The sequence below is a fragment of the Babylonia areolata genome, chromosome 32 (assembly GCF_041734735.1).
Source record: "Babylonia areolata isolate BAREFJ2019XMU chromosome 32, ASM4173473v1, whole genome shotgun sequence".
NCBI lineage: Eukaryota > Metazoa > Mollusca > Gastropoda > Neogastropoda > Buccinidae > Babylonia > Babylonia areolata.
In genome coordinates this window covers 22,548,952-22,566,900 of record NC_134907.1, presented here as the reverse complement: position 1 = coordinate 22,566,900, position 17,949 = coordinate 22,548,952, and the positions used below count along the sequence as shown (strand labels likewise).

The following is a 17,949-nucleotide window of genomic DNA, read 5'->3' as shown; positions in this document are numbered from 1 at the left end:
GTGAATATCACTAAAACCAGCAGCTGGAAAGTCAAAACACTGGCTCACAACACTGAAACTAACGCGCCATAAATTGAGCATAACAAATACACGCACAAATAAGACACACCCATGCGTGTGTGCACATGCACATGTGCGTGCACACACACACACACACACATGGACACAAACATATTCAGTCACATAAACACTCAACACATAAATACACACACACACACACACAGAGACACAAAAACATTCAGTCACAAATACACTCAACACACAAACACACACATGCAAAGAAAAATACACACATACACACACACACACACAAACACACTCAGTTATACACACATACTCACACACCAACACACACACACACACACTCACACACAAATACACACACACACATACACATGCACACATACTCAGTCTCTCTCACACACACTCACACACTAACACACCCAATTACACAGCACACACACATTCACTAACAAACACACACACACTCAAAAACTCATAAACACACACTCACACACACACACAAACACACACACTATAACACACTCACTCGCATACAAGCCAGTAAACAGGGACTGGCAAGAACCAGGTAATCCACACAAACCATCACATCTCCATGACAACCTTCCAACCTCAAGTTTGATCCACAACACACTAACACATAAAAAAAGAAGAAAAAAAAGCAGTTACTGTGTGCTCCAATAAAATCGTTTTTTCAAAGCCTGTGTCAGTCAGTCACCGGATCTGCAAGAATCACAACTGAGACTTTAACGGTTTGCAGTTTTCTGATTTGTTATGTTGTGGATTTGAAATGAAATGATGCAGCTTGTACAATATTCCTAAAATACAATTTTGTATATATATATATAAAAAGATATAAAACAATCATAATGTACAATCCCAAGGGCTTATAACTCCTTGATACTGTCATGCATCAACATTAAAAACAAAAAAAACAAACAAAAAAAACACAACGAAAAGCTGGTCTTAATTATCATCTAAAACATCTGATCAGCGACATGTCTTGATTATCATCTAAAACATTTGATCAGTCAAATACATACAGTAATTCAATAAGATTAAGGCAGATCCATACATTATCAAACAGGATAAAACTGAACGCTTTTATAACTAAGTTCAGCAAAGATGTTAGGTGCATATGTGGAGAACATATATCTAGCAACCATATAATATTCGAACGTCAGAATCTAAAATGTTTTTTTTTTACCAGACTTCACCAAAAGTTCTTTTGAATGTGTTATTAACAATTCCAATATGTTATTTGCTGTTGCAGAAGGTTTGCTGCGTAGTCCAATAGGACATTTGTTATAGTTGTTTGATGTTGGCGTTTATAACGTTTCCATTTTCCCTAGCGTTGTCTCTCCCTATTCACCCTCCACACATACACACACTTTTACCCCCACCCCCCTCCCACAACCCCTCCCCCATGGTTTTTTTTTTTTTTTTTTTTTTTTTCGTCTAATATCACTTAAAGTGGAAAGACGTTAAACTGAAGACGAACGAATGTCTTGATATCATCTAAAACATCTGATCAGCGACATGTCTTGATATCATCTAAAACATCTGATCAGCGACATGTCTTGATATCATCTAAAACATCTGATCAGTGACATGTCTTGATATCATCTAAAACATCTGATCAGTGACATGTCTTGATATCATCTAAAACATCTGATCAGTGACATGTCTTGATATCATCTAAAACATCTGATCAGTGACATGTCTGAATTATCATCTAAAACATCTGATCAGCGACATGTCTGAATTATCATCTAAAACATCTGATCAGCGACATGTCTGAATTATCATCTAAAACATTTGATCAGTGACATGTCTGAATTATCATCTAAAACATCTGATCAGCGACATGTCTTGCACGTTGCTCTGATTCAGCTGGGCTGTGCGCAAGTTTGCACCACCCCCGACACCACCCCCACACCCTTCGCCTTTGTCACTCTCCCGTTGCCCTCGCACCCCCACCTACCCCCCTGACACACACACCCAACTCCCCTCACCCCTTCCCTCTCCCCCCTTGTCCAAGCTTCAGAACACAAGCAAACGAAATTCACTGTCCATACAGACACTTGCGAAACCTGCCTGTGTGTGTCCAACACAAATGTATAAGCAGTCAGTCTGTCTGTCATGATCATGAGAGGAAAGGCTTGTGTTGTGTGGCACCTGAACAACAACCCCTTCACCAACAGGAAAGGCTTGTGTTGTGTGGCACCTGAACAACAACCCCTTCACCAACAGGAAAGGCTTGTGTTGTGTGGCACCTGAACAACAACCCCTTCACCAACAGGAAAGGCTTGTGTTGTGGCACCTGAACAACAACCCCTTCACCAACAGGAAAGGCTTGTGTTGTGTGGCACCTGAACAACAACCCCTTCACCAACAGGAAAGGCTTGTGTTGTGTGGCACCTGAACAACAACCCCTTCACCAACAGGAAAGGCTTGTGTTGTGTGGCACCTGAACAACAACCCCTTCACCAACAGGAAAGGCTTGTGTTGTGGCACCTGAACAACAACCCCTTCACCAACAAGTGTGTAAGCAGTCAGTCTGTCTGTCAGGATCATGAGAGGAAAGGCTTGTGTTGTGTGGCACCTGAACAACAACCCCTTCACCAACAGGAAAGGCTTGTGTTGTGGCACCTGAACAACAACCCCTTCACCAACAGGAAAGGCTTGTGTTGTGGCACCTGAACAACAACCCCTTCACCAACAGGAAAGGCTTGTGTTGTGTGGCACCTGAACAACAACCCCTTCACCAACAGGAAAGGCTTGTGTTGTGGCACCTGAACAACAACCCCTTCACCAACTTCCATCTTTTCCTGTCTTTCGTTCACAGCACGTGTCCCTCCATCCGTCCATCCATCTATCTGGGACCACTGCGCCTGCAAAAGAACGAAAGACAGAAAGTGAACTAAAGAACGACAGAGACAGAGAGAGAGAGAGAGTGAAAGAATGATAGAGAGTGTAAGAATGAACGAAAGAAAGTGAAAGAAAGAACGAAAGAAAGAAATGAAGTTAAAAAAAAGAATGAAAGAAAGTGAAAGTATGAAACAAAAGAGAGAGAGTGCAAGAAAGAACAAAAGAGAGAAAGTGAAATAAAGAATGACAGAGAGAAAGAGAAAAAAAAAGAACAAAAGAGAGAAAGAGAAAAAAAGAATGACAGAAAAAGAAAAAAAAGAACGAAAGAGAGAAAGGCAAAGAAAGAGTGAAAGAGAAAAAGTGAAAGAAAGAACGAAAGAGTGAAAGAAAGAACGAAAGAAACAAAGTAAGTGACAGAAAGTACGAAAGAGAGAAAGTGAAAGAATGAAAGAGAAAGAGTGTGAAAGAAAGAACGAAAGAGAAAGAGAGAGAGAAAGAATGAGTGAAAGAAATAAAGAATGAAAGAGAGAAAGTGAAATAAAGAAAGAAAGAAAGTGAAAGAAAGAACAAAAGAGAGAGAGAGTGAAAGAAATAATAAAAGAAAGGAATGAAAAAGAGAGAGAAAAAAGTCCAAACTAACAGGTTACTTATTGTGCTGCCCTGCTGAAGGAGAGAATGAAAACTGATGGTTAACTGGCTGTGGTGAAGACAAGAAAAACAGAAACAGAGAAAGAAGGTCAAGGGTCACAAAGGATAGGTGGAAGTGAGAGAGAGAGAGAGAGAGGAGAGAGAGGAAGGAGAGAAGAACAAAATAAAGGGTGACAAAGGGTGGGTGGAAGTGAGAGAGAGAGGAAGGAGAGAAGAACAAAATAAAGGGTGACAAAGGGTGGGTGGAAGTGAGAGAGAGAGAGAGAGAGGAGAGAGAGGAAGGAGAGAACAAAATAAAGGGTGACAAAGGGTGGGTGGAAGTGAGAGAGAGAGGAAGGAGAGAAGAACAAAATAAAGGGTGACAAAGGGTGGGTGGAAGTGAGAGAGAGAGAGAGAGAGGAGAGAGAGGAAGGAGAGAAGAACAAAATAAAGGGTGACAAAGGGTGGGTAGAAGTGAGAGAGAGAGAGAGGAAGGAGAGAAGAAAAGGGTGACAAAGGGTGGGTGGAAGTGAGAGAGAGAGAGAGAGAGGAAGGAGAGAAGGAACAAAATAAAGGGTGACAAAGGGTGGGTGGAAGTGAGAGAGAGAGAGAGAGAGAGAGAGAGAGAGAGAGGAAGGAGAGAAGAACAAAATAAAGGGTGACAAAGGGTGGGTAGAAGTGAGAGAGAGAGAGAGAGGAAGGAGAGAAGAAAAGGGTGACAAAGGGTGGGTGGAAGTGAGAGAGAGAGGAAGGAGAAAAGAACAAAATAAAGGGAGACAACAAAAGGGGAGGTAATGGCCCCAACAGCCCAGTGGTCAGAATTCTGGACAACTCCCGGCCCTTGGATCAACGACCATCTCTTTGTAACTCAATTGCTGCGGGAAAGACACAACTAAACATTTTTTTTTTTAAAAGAAGAAAAAAATCAACGCCAGGCATCTGTATCCTATTTTAACTCTTCACCATAATCAAATGCTGGCCTGCATTGTCGGGACAGCAGGTGCCTCCTCTGCTGCTGTTGTGATGGTCATAGTGGGACACAACTGACTGTCATACACAGGTATATGACGTGTGTGGGGACTAGTGGCCATGTATAGAGGGGGGCTAGTGGCCGTGTATGGAGGGGGACTAGTGGCTGTGTATGGAGGGGGACTAGTGGCCGTGTATGGAGGGGGACTAGTGGAGGGGGACTAGTGGCTGTGTATGGAGGGGGACTAGTGGAGGGGGACTAGTGGAGGGGGACTAGTGGCTGTGTATGGAGGGGGACTAGTGGAGGGGGACTAGTGGCTGTGTATGGATGGGGGACTAGTGGAGGGGGACTAGTGGCTGTGTATGGATGGGGGACTAGTGGAGGGGGACTAGTGGCTGTGTATGGATGGGGGACTAGTGGAGGGGGACTAGTGGCTGTGTATGGAGGGGGACTAGTGGAGGGGGACTAGTGGCTGTGTATGGAGGGGGACTAGTGGAGGGGGACTAGTGGCTGTGTATGGATGGGGGACTAGTGGAGGGGGACTAGTGGCTGTGTATGGATGGGGGACTAGTGGCTGTGTATGGATGGGGGACTTGTGGAGGGGGACTAGTGGCTGTGTATGGAGGGGGACTAGTGGAGGGGGACTAGTGGCTGTGTATGGAGGGGGACTAGTGGAGGGGGACTAGTGGCTGTGTATGGAGGGGGACTAGTGGAGGGGGACTAGTGGCTGTGTATGGATGGGGGACTAGTGGAGGGGGACTAGTGGCTGTGTATGGATGGGGGACTAGTGGCTGTGTATGGATGGGGGACTTGTGGAGGGGGACTAGTGGCTGTGTATGGAGGGGGGACTAGTGGAGGGGGACTAGTGGCTGTGTATGGAGGGGGACTAGTGGAGGGGGACTAGTGGCTGTGTATGGATGGGGGACTAGTGGAGGGGGACTAGTGGCTGTGTATGGAGGGGGACTAGTGGAGGGGGACTAGTGGCTGTGTATGGAGGGGGACTAGTGGAGGGGGACTAGTGGCTGTGTATGGAGGGGGACTAGTGGCTGTGTATGGAGGGGGACTAGTGGCCGTGTATGGAGGGGGACTAGTAGCCGTGTATGGAGGGGGACTAGTGGCTGTGTATGGAGGGGGACTAGTGGAGGGGGACTAGTGGAGGGGGACTAGTGGCTGTGTATGGAGGGGGACTCAGAATGAGCGGTGTGGGAGTGACGTCACTGAAACGGTGCAGATGATAGGGCAGAGAAAAAAACCAAAATACCCAAACCAAAACCAAAAACCATCCATGCGACTGACCTCTGCCGGCAGAGAAAGTTGATGATGACAGGGGTGATGAATGGCCAGGCCACCAGAAAAATGGCCCACTTTGTGGACAGGCCTTTGAAGGGCCACCACTGCAACACACAATGGAAAATGTTTATACACTGATCATGTATGGTGACGATGATGGTGGCATGCAGAGACGCCAACCCTTGTCCAGGAACAACCAGGAACATTTTGAATTTTTGGTAGGTACACTCAGACTCCGAGCCACATCAGCAAACGTACATTTTATCTACGAGACATACAAACAATGTAAACACGCATGTGATTAGTTGAGCATCATCACGTGAGACCAAGGTTAGTAGCGACTGCCCTGGCCTCCTGATTGATAGGTCCAGAGTGTCTGGGTAATGTCATGGCAGGAAAGCATGTGACTATGCTATGTAGTCGAAAATGAACTCCTCGGAACAATTTTGACGGAGGCGTAATGTCAGAACAAAGTGTGATCGAGTGTAACAAAATTCTGCGAAATCCTAACAGTTGGCACTGGGTATGGATACTTATATGGCGCCTATCCTACGTCAAAGACCAAGCTCTAAGCGCTTTCTTCTTCTTCTTCTTCTGCGTTCGTGGGCTGCAACTCCCACGTTCACTCGTTTGCACACGAGTGGGCTTTTACGTGTATGACTGTTTTTACCCCGCCATGTAGGCAGCCATGCTCCGTTTTCGGGGGTGTGCATGCTGGGTATGTTCTTGTTTCCATAACCCACCGAACGCTGACATGGATTACGGGATCTTTAACGTGTGTATTTGATCTTCTGTTTGCATATACACACAAAGGGGGTTCAGGCACTAGCAGGTCTGCACATATGTTGACCTGGGAGATCGTAAAAATCTCCACCCTTCACCCACCAGGCGCCGTCATCGTGATTCGAACCCGGGACCCTCAGACTGACAGTCCAACGCTTTAACCACTTGGCTATTGCGCCCGTCTAAGCGCTTTACAAACACGGGGTCATTTGCACAACAGACTGCCTACCTGGGTAGAGCCGACTGACAGCTGCCGAAGGGTGCTCATTATTCACTGCCTCTGTCATTCTTTCCAGTTTCATTTCACATACACTTATACAGACATGTAACATTTTACGTATATGACCGTTTTGTCTATTCATCCTGCCATGTAGGCAGCCATACTCCATTTTCAAGGAGGAAATATAAAAATATAATATAATAAATCCCTGAAATTCCAGATTGGTCCTGTGATATGTTCCCCTGAAAGGAGTTTGTATTATACTCCATGTTAGGTAATACAAATACTTACCATGTCAAACTGATGCAAACTAGGCCTATCGGTTTAATCTGCTTGGCCAAATTTTGCGCGGCTAACTGTGAAAAGACGACCTGTCTTGCCTGGTCCGCTCTTAGTCAATCAAATGCCTCTAAAAACTACAAGCGCTGAATCATTCCTTTGGCCAAGGCTCTCCATGCCATTTTGTCAGGTTTACGCTCTGTCTCGTCTTATGCGTTTTTTGGCTAATAAGCGTGTTTATTTGGCCTTATTTTGCTTGATTTTATTGTATTCTGAAATTTTTTTTTTCAATTTACATTCAAAATGGCGCAATCTGACCCAGGGAAGGGGATGGGATGGTGGTGAAGGATGCTATGTTCTTGTTTCCATAACCCTTTGAACACCGACATGGATTACGGGGATCTCTAACGTGCATTTTTTATCTTGTGCATGCTGATACACATGCAGTCGGTTCAGGCACTAGCAGGTCTGGAAACAAGAACATACCTGGTATGCAGCACCACTCTCCTCACCCCCCCCGCCCCCAACCCTGGGACAAAGAAGAAGAGGAAGAAGAAGAAGATGAAAAGGAAGCAGAAATATCCCTGCACACTGCGTACAGTCACATGACTCACCTTTGACTCCTCCTGGTTTTTCTTGGCTTGCTCCTGCACAAAAGAAATGAGATTCTGCTCATTATCTTAAAAAAAAAAGGGGGGGGGGGGGAAGCCACACCTCTTCCGCCCCCTCCTCCTCCCCCACCCTCCCACAAAACAACTGTATGAAGTCAGTCGTGTCTGATTATGACCATCAGAACAGAAGAGGAGGCATTTGCTGTTCTGACTATTTGGGCTAGAATTTGATAATGGTGGAGAGTGTCTTGCCCAAGTTACATCCCCACTCTCTCAGGCTTTAGGACAGTCAGTACTGGGGTGGTTCCCAAAGGACAAGTAGCCCCCAAGGCTGCAGCACTAAGAGCCAGTGCAATCTTGCCTCCTAATTTCACAAAAGACTAAGCTGTCAATGACTACCCACTGCAGCACTAAGAACCAGTGCAATCTTGCCTCCTAATTTCACAAAAGACAAGGCTGTCAATGACTTCCCTAATTTTACAAAAGACAAGGCTGTCAATGACTACCCACTGCAGCACTAAGAACCAGTGCAATCTTGCCTCCTAATTTCACAAAAGACAAGGCTGTCAATGACTACCCACTGCAGCACTAACAGCCAGTGCAATCTTGCCTCCTAATTTCACAAAAGACAAGGCTGTCAATGACTTTCCACTGCAGCACTAAGAACCAGTGCAATCTTGCCTCCTAGTTTCACAAAAGACAAGGCTGTCAATGACTACCCACTTCAGCACTAAGAACCAGTGCAATCTTGCCTCCTAATTTTACAAAAGACAAGGCTGTCAATGACTTCCCACTGCAGCACTAAGAACCAGTGCAATCTTGCCTCCTAATTTCACAAAAGACAAGGCTGTCAATGACTACCCACTGCAGCACTAAGAACCAGTGCAATCTTGCCTCCTAGTTTCACAAAAGACAAGGCTGTCAATGACTACCCACTGCAGCACTAAGAACCAGTGCAATCTTGCCTCCTAATTTCACAAAAGACAAGGCTGTCAATGACTACCCACTGCAGCACTAAGAACCAGTGCAATCTTGCCTCCTAGTTTCACAAAAGACAAGGCTGTCAATGACTACCCACTGCAGCACTAAGAACCAGTGCAATCTTGCCTCCTAATTTCACAAAAGACAAGGCTGTCAATGACTTCCCACTGCAGCACTAAGAACCAGTGCAATCTTGCCTCCTAATTTCACAAAAGACAAGGCTGTCAATGACTTCCCACTGCAGCACTAAGAACCAGTGCAATCTTGCCTCCTAGTTTCACAAAAGACAAGGCTGTCAATGACTTTCCACTGCAGCACTAAGAACCAGTGCAATCTTGCCTCCTAGTTTCACAAAAGACAAGGCTGTCAATGACTTTCCACTGCAGCACTAAGAACCAGTGCAATCTTGCCTCCTAGTTTCACAAAAGACTAAGCTGTCAATGACTTTCCACTGCAGCACTAAGAACCAGTGCAATCTTGCCTCCTAGTTTCACAAAAGACAAGGCTGTCAATGACTTTCCACTGCAGCACTAAGAACCAGTGCAATCTTGCCTCCTAGTTTCACAAAAGACAAAGCTGTCAATGACTACCCACTTCAGCACTAAGAACCAGTGCAATCTTGCCTCCTAATTTCACAAAAGACAAGGCTGTCAATGACTTCCCACTGCAGCACTAAGAACCAGTGCAATCTTGCCTCCTAATTTCACAAAAGACAAGGCTGTCAATGACTACCCACTGCAGCACTAAGAACCAGTGCAATCTTGCCTCCTAATTTCACAAAAGACAAGGCTGTCAATGACTACCCACTGCAGCACTAAGAACCAGTGCAATCTTGCCTCCTAATTTCACAAAAGACAAGGCTGTCAATGACTACCCACTGCAGCATAGAAACCATCAACCATACAGCTCTCACTGTGCAAAAACAAAAACAACAACAACAAAAAAAAAACAAAAAAAAAAACACGCCCAATAACCAACACTTCCACAAAATTATTCTGTTCATAACCATTTGCTCATGATATATCCTGCTTCTTCGGGCAACAGAAGTTCTTCAAGGAGCCAGCTACCTGTAAAATGTTTGTGTCTAATCTCAGGCAGATCCAAGCCATCACTCTGATTCTACTTCTTCGTTCGTGGGCTGCAACTCCCACCTTCACCCATATGTACATGAGCGGGCTTTTACCTGTATGACCGTTTTACCCTGCCATAATCATGCTCTGTTTTCAGGGGTGCTTAGATGTTTTATGCCGAAAGGCTGAGTTGATGGAGATTTGAAACCCACAACCCTTAATCTGAAAGCCCAACATTTTAACCACTCCGCTGTTCCGCCTGTCAAGACCAATAGTCCACAAATATTTACTTCATGATCATCAATAAAAAATATCGTAAAAGTCCCAAATTATGCGGCATTTCACTAAGCCATTGTTGTAGGGGGCTTAGTAGCTGCTGTCCCAGATTCGTTCAATCAGAACAGGCACTACTGAAAACCACCGAAGTGACTCAGCAGCAGCGCAGAGTCTCCTCTGGCGTGTGGCCTGTTGGCGACCTGACACTGATGGTTCCCCCCAACCCCTCCCCCAGCCCCCTCACTTCTCTCTGAAGTTTGACGCTCAGCCCCCCCCCCCCCCCATCCCCTCCCCTCCCCCCTCACCTCTCTCTGCAGTTTGACGCTCAGCTCCCCCCCCTCCCAACCCCGCCCCTCCCTCCCCTCCCCCCTCTCCTCTCTCTGCAGTTTGACGCTCAGCCCCCCCCCCCCCCCCCCCGTCCCCCCAATCCCCTCCCCTCCCCCCTCACCTCTCTCTGCAGTTTTACGCTCAGCTCCAGGGCTGACAGACGGCCGCTGATGCCCACCATCTCTTGCTGCAGCTGCAACAGGGTCAGCAGAATCTGGGTGTCCACACTGCCGCCGCTGTCCATTGGCCGATCCCGACCCCCGCCTCGCCCACCACCTGACCCCGCCCCGGGAAAGAGGACGCGACGGCCACTGTCGCCCGACTGGCGGGATGCTGCCCCCCCTCCACCACCTGAGCACAATTGATTTTTTTAAATTTCAAAAACAAAACCCCTGATATGTGTATTCATGGCAAGTAATATCCCTTTGCTCAAAAACAGGAAAATATCTTCTTTCCTGAAATTACATTCTAACTAACATACTAACTTACTGTGACCCACTAGCACAGAAACAGGAAAGACATCTTCCTGAAACTGGCACTTTATCTAACGTACTTACTAACCATGACCCACTAGCACAGAAATGGGGAAAACATCTTCTGCCAGAAATAACATTTTATCTAACGTACTTACTAACCATGACCCACTAGCACAGAAATGGGGAAAACATCTTCTGCCAGAAATTACAATTTATCTAACGTACTTACTAACCATGACCCACTAGCACAGAAATGGGGAAAACATCTTCTGCCAGAAATTACATTTTATCTAACGTACTTACCATGACCCACTAGCACAGAAAGGGGAAGACATCTTCTGCCAGAAATAACATTTTATCTAACATACTTACCATGACCCACTAGCACAGAAAGGGGAAGACATCTTCTGCCAGAAATAACATTTTATCTAACATACTTACTTACCATGACCCACTAGCACAGAAAGGGGAAGACATCTTCTGCCAGAAATAACATTTTATCTAACATACTTACCATGACCCACTAGCACAGAAATGGGAAAACATCTTCTGCCAGAAATAACATTTTATCTAACGTACTTACTTACCATGACCCACTAGCACAGAAATGGGAAAACATCTTCTGCCAGAAATATCATTTTATCTAACATACTTACTTACCATGACCCACTAGCACAGAAAGGGGAAGACATCTTCTGCCAGAAATAACATTTTATCTAACATACTTACTTACCATGACCCACTAGCACAGAAAGGGGAAGACATCTTCTGCCAGAAATAACATTTTATCTAACATACTTACCATGACCCACTAGCACAGAAATGGGAAAACATCTTCTGCCAGAAATAACATTTTATCTAACGTACTTACTTACCATGACCCACTAGCACAGAAATGGGGAAAACATCTTCTGCCAGAAATAACATTTTATCTAACGTACTTACTTACCATGACCCACTAGCACAGAAATGGGGAAAACATCTTCTGCCAGAAATAACATTTTATCTAACATACTTACTTACCATGACCCACTAGCACAGAAATGGGGAAAACATATTCTGCCAGAAATTATGTTTTACTTCATTACCATGACCCATTTGTACATAAACAGGGAAATACCATCTTCCTGATATTACGCTTTCTCTAAAGTACTTACTTCATCACCATGACCCACTTGTAGTTGTACATAAACAGGGATATACCATCTTCCTGATGTTATGTTCTATCTAAAGTACTTACTTCATCACCATGACCTATTGTACATAAACAGGGATATACCATCTTCCTGATGTTACGTTTTATCTAAAGTACTCACATCATCACCATGACCTATTGTACATAAACAGGGAAATATCATCTTCCTGATATTACGTTTTATCTAAAGTACTTACTTCATCACCATGACCTATTGTACATAAACAAGGAAATATCATCTTCCTGATATTACGTTTTATCTCAAGTACTTACTTCATCACCATGACCTATTGTACATAAACAGGGAAATACCATCTTCCTGATATTACGTTCTATCTAAAGTACTCACTTCATCACCATGACCCATTGTACATAAACAGGGAAATACCATCTTCCTGATGTTATGTTTTATCTCAAGTACTTACTTCATCACCATGACCTATTGTACATAAACAGGGAAATAACATCTTCCTGATATTACGTTTTATCTAAAGTACTTACTTGCGGGGGGTGGGGGGGTGCGGGGGGGGGGGGGGGGGGGGGTCTGATTCCCTGTCCTGTGGAAACCGCTACCCCACTGAAGGGGGAGAAAACTGAAGTGGGTATGGCTAATGACCTCCCCTTAGTCGATTATTTCCCTTCCCTGTCTAGCGCCCTCTTTTTCTGTCAGCCATTCTGCTTCCTGCTTCCTGGTGATTCTAATGGTAGTGCTAGGAATCTTGCTGATGATAACAACAAAAACACCAACAAAAACAACTGTAATAGTGATACTACCACTAATAAATCCTGACACACAAAAAGTGATCACCATTTTCCTGTCAAGTACTACATTTCCTCAAAGCCTATGCCAATTTTGACACAAAGATTAACTGATTATAATGATACTATCTTGATAAAACCGAGACTACTTCTAATAAGGATATGGACAATAACAACGTTTCTAATCATAATAATAATGTTGAAATAATAAGCCAACAAAAAAAAAAAAACAGAAACAAAAAACACACACACACATACATAAAGAGAAAAAGAAATACTACATCTATCACTACTACTACTAATACTACAAATGTTAAAATATCATTAACTTTATATAATCAAAATATCATTATTATTGCCTTTCCCTTTCTGTGAGTATTAGATAAATTGAGGGATCAATGCACTGGTTCTGTGGTGGCATTGCTATTGTTCTGTCATCATTTTATGTGGAAGGTATGTATGCATGCATATTATTAGTGCGTGCGTGCATGCGTGCGTGTGCATTGTTTGATGCTATTTTTAGATGCAGAATGGCTGACGACTGAGTGTTGTTTCAATACCTGTTATACCAAATTGTTCTATTCCTGAAGCCAATAAAGAGTCATGATGTCTTGAAAAAAAAAAAAACCCAAAAAATTTCAAATCACACAAACACCACCCCCCCCCCCCCCCCCCAAAATCAGCTTCACCCCCACCCAACAACTCCACCAATCCCCCTCCTCATCCCCTTCTGCCCCCCACCCCTCTCCCCCCTAGCCCCACCACCAATCTCCCCCCTCCCCTCCCTCTGCCCCGCGACCCCCTCCCCCCCATGACCCCCCACCGCCAATCTTCCCCCCTCCCTTCCCTCTCCCCCCACGCGACCCCCTCCCCCCACAAACCCCCCACTGTCAATCTCTCCCCCTCCCTCTCCCCCCATGACCCCCTCACCCAAGAACCCCATCCCCACCCCTAACCAATCTCCCCCCCTCACCTCCCCTTCCCTCCCTGTCCCCCCGCGACCCCCTTCCCCCCCGCCAATCCCCCCCCCTTCCCTCTCTCCCACGACCCCCTCCCCCATGACCCCCCTCCCCCCACGAACCCCCCTCCCCACCAATCTCCCCCCCCCCTTCCCTCTACCCCCACATGACCCCCTCCCTCTAATCCCCCCACACCCCTCCCCTCACAACCACCCCCCCCCCCACCAATCTCCCCTCTGCTGCCTTGTGACAAGGTGCTACCTGTGCCTCCTCACCTGGCCAAACGGGGAGTGTGGGTCTGGGTCTAGGTCCCTTCGTCCCCCACCCCTCTCCCCTCCCTCTCACCTACCTCCCCCCCACCCCCCCCTCCATCCCTTAACCCCCCCCCCCACCAATCTCCCTTCGTCCCCCACCCCTCTCCCCTCCCTCTCACCTACCCCCCCCGCCCCCTCCTCCATCCCTTAACCCCCCCACCACCAATTTCCCTTCGTCCCCCACCCCTCTCCCCTCCCCCCACCCCCCCTCCATCCCTTAACCCCCCCCCCCCACCCCTCTCCCCTCCCTCTCACCTACCCCCCCCCCCCCCCCATCCCTTAACCCCCCCACCACCAACTTCCCTTCGTCCCCCAACCCTCTCCCCTCCCTCTCACCTACCCCCCTGCCCCCTCCTCCATTCCTTAACCCCCCCCCCCCCCCCCCCCACCAGTCTCACCTCTGCTGCCCTGTGATGAACTGCTGCCTGTGCCTCCAGGCCTGGCTGAGCGGGGGGTGTGGGTCCCCTCGTCCCCCCCTCCCCGGCACGTCGTCATGGGGTACCCCCGCTCCCTGCCGGTCGCCTCCCCTGCCTCCTCTTCCAGCACAGAGGTGTCCTTCAGCTCCTCCTCGTCTCTTCCTGTGCGTCCCCCATCACCCCCACACAGACACAATGATGAAAAAAGAGGGTTTTTTTTTCCACCGAAAGTTACTGTATTGTATTGCATTGCATTGCATTGCATTGCGTTGTGTGCTGTTGTGTGGTGTGGTGTGGTGTGGTGTGGTGTGGTGTGGTGTGGTGTTGTGTTGTACTGTCTTTCAAGTTGGTCCTTAAAACCCACCTCTTCCCAAAATAGCCTCCCTTCCCTGCCTCTTCCTTGTCTTCAGTTTCTCCAGTTTTAGAGTTATGCATGTGTGTGAATGACTGGTCTGAAAGCGCTTTGATTTGTCTCTGCACAAGATTCAGCACTATATAAATACCATTATTATTATTATTATTATTCTATTACGTTTGGTCACAACAGGTATTTCTCAGTCTCGGGTTCAGGTTTTTCAAGGAGGCATCAATGTGTTCAAACAAATCTATATTGTATTGTATTGTATTGTATTGTATTGTATTGTATTGTACCACACTGTATTCAATTCTATTCTATTCTTTTCTATTGCATTACTCATTTTGTCACAACAGATTTCTCTGTGTCAGTGTGTGAAATGCGGGCTGTTCTCCCCAGGGAGAGTGTGTCGCTACACTGAGAGTGCCACCCATTTTTTGGTACTTTTTTTCTGCCTGCAATTTTATTTGTTTTCCTATCAAAGTTGATTATTCTACAGAAAGGATGCTAGTCGTTCAGATGAAACAATAAACAATGGTTGTCCCTGGCAAAATTCTATTGAAAAATCCACCTGACAGGAAAACAAATGAAATTAAAACTGACAAAAGGAGACATCACATCCAAGCCATGACGGTGATAAACCATTCATTGTTCACTCACTCCCACACAGACATCACACCCAAGCCATGACGGTGATAAACCATTCATTGTTCACTCACTCCCACACAGACATCACACCCAAGCCATGACGGTGATAAACCATTCATTGTTCACTCACTCCCACACAGACATCACACCCAAGCCATGACGGTGATAAACCATTCATTGTTCACTCACTCCCACACAGACATCACACCCAAGCCATGACGGTGATAAACCATTCATTGTCCACTCACTCCCACACAGACATCACACCCAAGCCATGACGGTGATAAACCATTCATTGTTCACTCACTCCCACACAGACATCACACCCAAGCCATGATGGTGATAAACCATTCATTGTCCACTCACTCCCACACAGACATCACACCCAAGCCATGACGGTGATAAACCATTCATTGTTCACTCACTCCCACACAGACATCACACCCAAGCCATGATGGTGATAAACCATTCATTGTCCACTCACTCCCACACAGACATCACACCCAAGCCATGACGGTGATAAACCATTCATTGTTCACTCACTCCCACACAGACATCACACCCAAGCCATGACGGTGATAAACCATTCATTGTCCACTCACTCCCACACAGACATCACACCCAAGCCATGACGGTGATAAACCATTCATTGTTCACTCACTCCCACACAGACATCACACCCAAGCCATGACGGTGATAAACCATTCATTGTTCACTCACTCCCACACAGACATCACACCCAAGCCATGATGGTGATAAACCATTCATTGTTCACTCACTCCCACACAGACATCACACCCAAGCCATGACGGTGATAAACCATTCATTGTCCACTCACTCCCACACAGACATCACACCCAAGCCATGACGGTGATAAACCATTCATTGTTCACTCACTCCCACACAGACATCACACCCAAGCCATGACGGTGATAAACCATTCATTGTTCACTCACTCCCACACAGACATCACACCCAAGCCATGACGGTGATAAACCATTCATTGTTCACTCACTCCCACACAGACATCACACCCAAGCCATGACGGTGATAAACCATTCATTGTTCACTCACTCCCACACAGACATCACACCCAAGCCATGATGGTGATAAACCATTCATTGTTCACTCACTCCCACACAGACATCACACCCAAGCCATGACGGTGATAAACCATTCATTGTTCACTCACTCCCACACAGACATCACACCCAAGCCATGACGGTGATAAACCATTCATTGTTCACTCACTCCCACACAGACAGCACACGAACCTGGCGCCCCTTCGCTGCCTGCCAGGCTGACCAAGGAGGAAAAAGAGGCGTTGACCTGAAGGCTCTCTGAGCGATGATGGGGAGCGAACTGCGAGGCAGGGGGAAGGAAGGAGAACTCACTGTCCGCCCACAGAGTTAGCCGCTCTTTCTCCATCTGGAAAAAAATTTCATTTTGTATTGTATTGTATTGTATTGTGTTGTGTTGTGTTGTGTTGTGTTGTGTTGTGTTGTGTGTTGTGTTGTGTTGTGTTGTGCTGTGTTGTATTTTATTACATCATAATGTACTGCACTGCATTATATCGTACTGTGTTGTGTTGTGTTGTTCTTCTACCACAAAAGATTATATATATATACTTACTTTCTGTATCTTGTACATTGTATTGTATTGTATTGTATTGTATTGTACTGAATTGTATTGAATTGTATTGTATCAATTTTTGTTATGACAGGTTTCTCTGTGTGAAATTGGGGCTGCTTTACCCAGGGAGAGCGTGTCGCTACCACCCTTTGTTTTTCTGTTTCTTCTGTCTGCAAGTTATTTGATTTACAATCAAAGTATTGTATAGTATTGCACTGCACTGCACTGCACTGTCATATCTTGTAGTAAATTGTATCGTATCATACTGTGTTGTATTATATTGTATTGTGTTCTTCTACCACAAAATATTTCTCTGTGAAATTCGGGCTGTTCTACCCAGGAAGAGTCTGCCAGTTACTGTAGTATGCAATGAGTATGTACTCTTGCAACACAACCATTGTCAACCCCCAACCCCCCAGCCTCCCCCTCCTGGTTCCCTCCCTCCTCCCCACCCACACACAAGTACCTGAGAGGAGAGACATGACATGTCCTGGAATGCTGTGCTGAGTTCACTGCTGCCATTGTAACCTGAGGTAACCAACTCACACACACACACACGCACACACACACACACACACACAGTGGAGTGATCGCCTAGAGGTAACGCGTCCACCTCGGAAGCGAGAGAATCTGAGCGCGCTGGTTCGAATCACGGCTCAGCCGCCGATATTTTCTCCCCCTCCACTAGACCTTGAGTGGTGGTCTGGACGCTAGTCATTCGGATGAGACGATAAACCGAGGTCCCGTGTGCAGCATGCACTTAGCGCACGTAAAAGAACCCACGGCAACAAAAGGGTTGTTCCTGGCAAAATTCTGTAGAAAAATCCACTTCGACAGGAAAAACAAATAAAACTGCACGCAGGAAAAAA

At 46.0% G+C, this 17,949-nt stretch overlaps 1 protein-coding gene across 1 annotated transcript in view; it reads right to left on the bottom strand.

Annotated features, from left to right (window-relative positions):
• Positions 1-2,749: 2,749 nt before the first annotated feature.
• Positions 2,750-17,949, bottom strand: part of LOC143276446 (acyl-CoA-binding domain-containing protein 5-like) — a 28,122-nt gene continuing 12,922 nt past the window's right edge. The window contains exons 8-13 of the mRNA XM_076580938.1: positions 16,723-16,876; positions 14,428-14,607; positions 10,448-10,677; positions 7,676-7,708; positions 5,786-5,883; positions 2,750-2,915 (exon numbers count right to left, since the gene is read on the bottom strand). Coding sequence (XP_076437053.1) covers positions 2,897-2,915; positions 5,786-5,883; positions 7,676-7,708; positions 10,448-10,677; positions 14,428-14,607; positions 16,723-16,876 — 714 coding nt within the window. The 3' untranslated portion in view covers positions 2,750-2,896. The remainder of the gene's footprint in view (positions 2,916-5,785; positions 5,884-7,675; positions 7,709-10,447; positions 10,678-14,427; positions 14,608-16,722; positions 16,877-17,949) is intronic.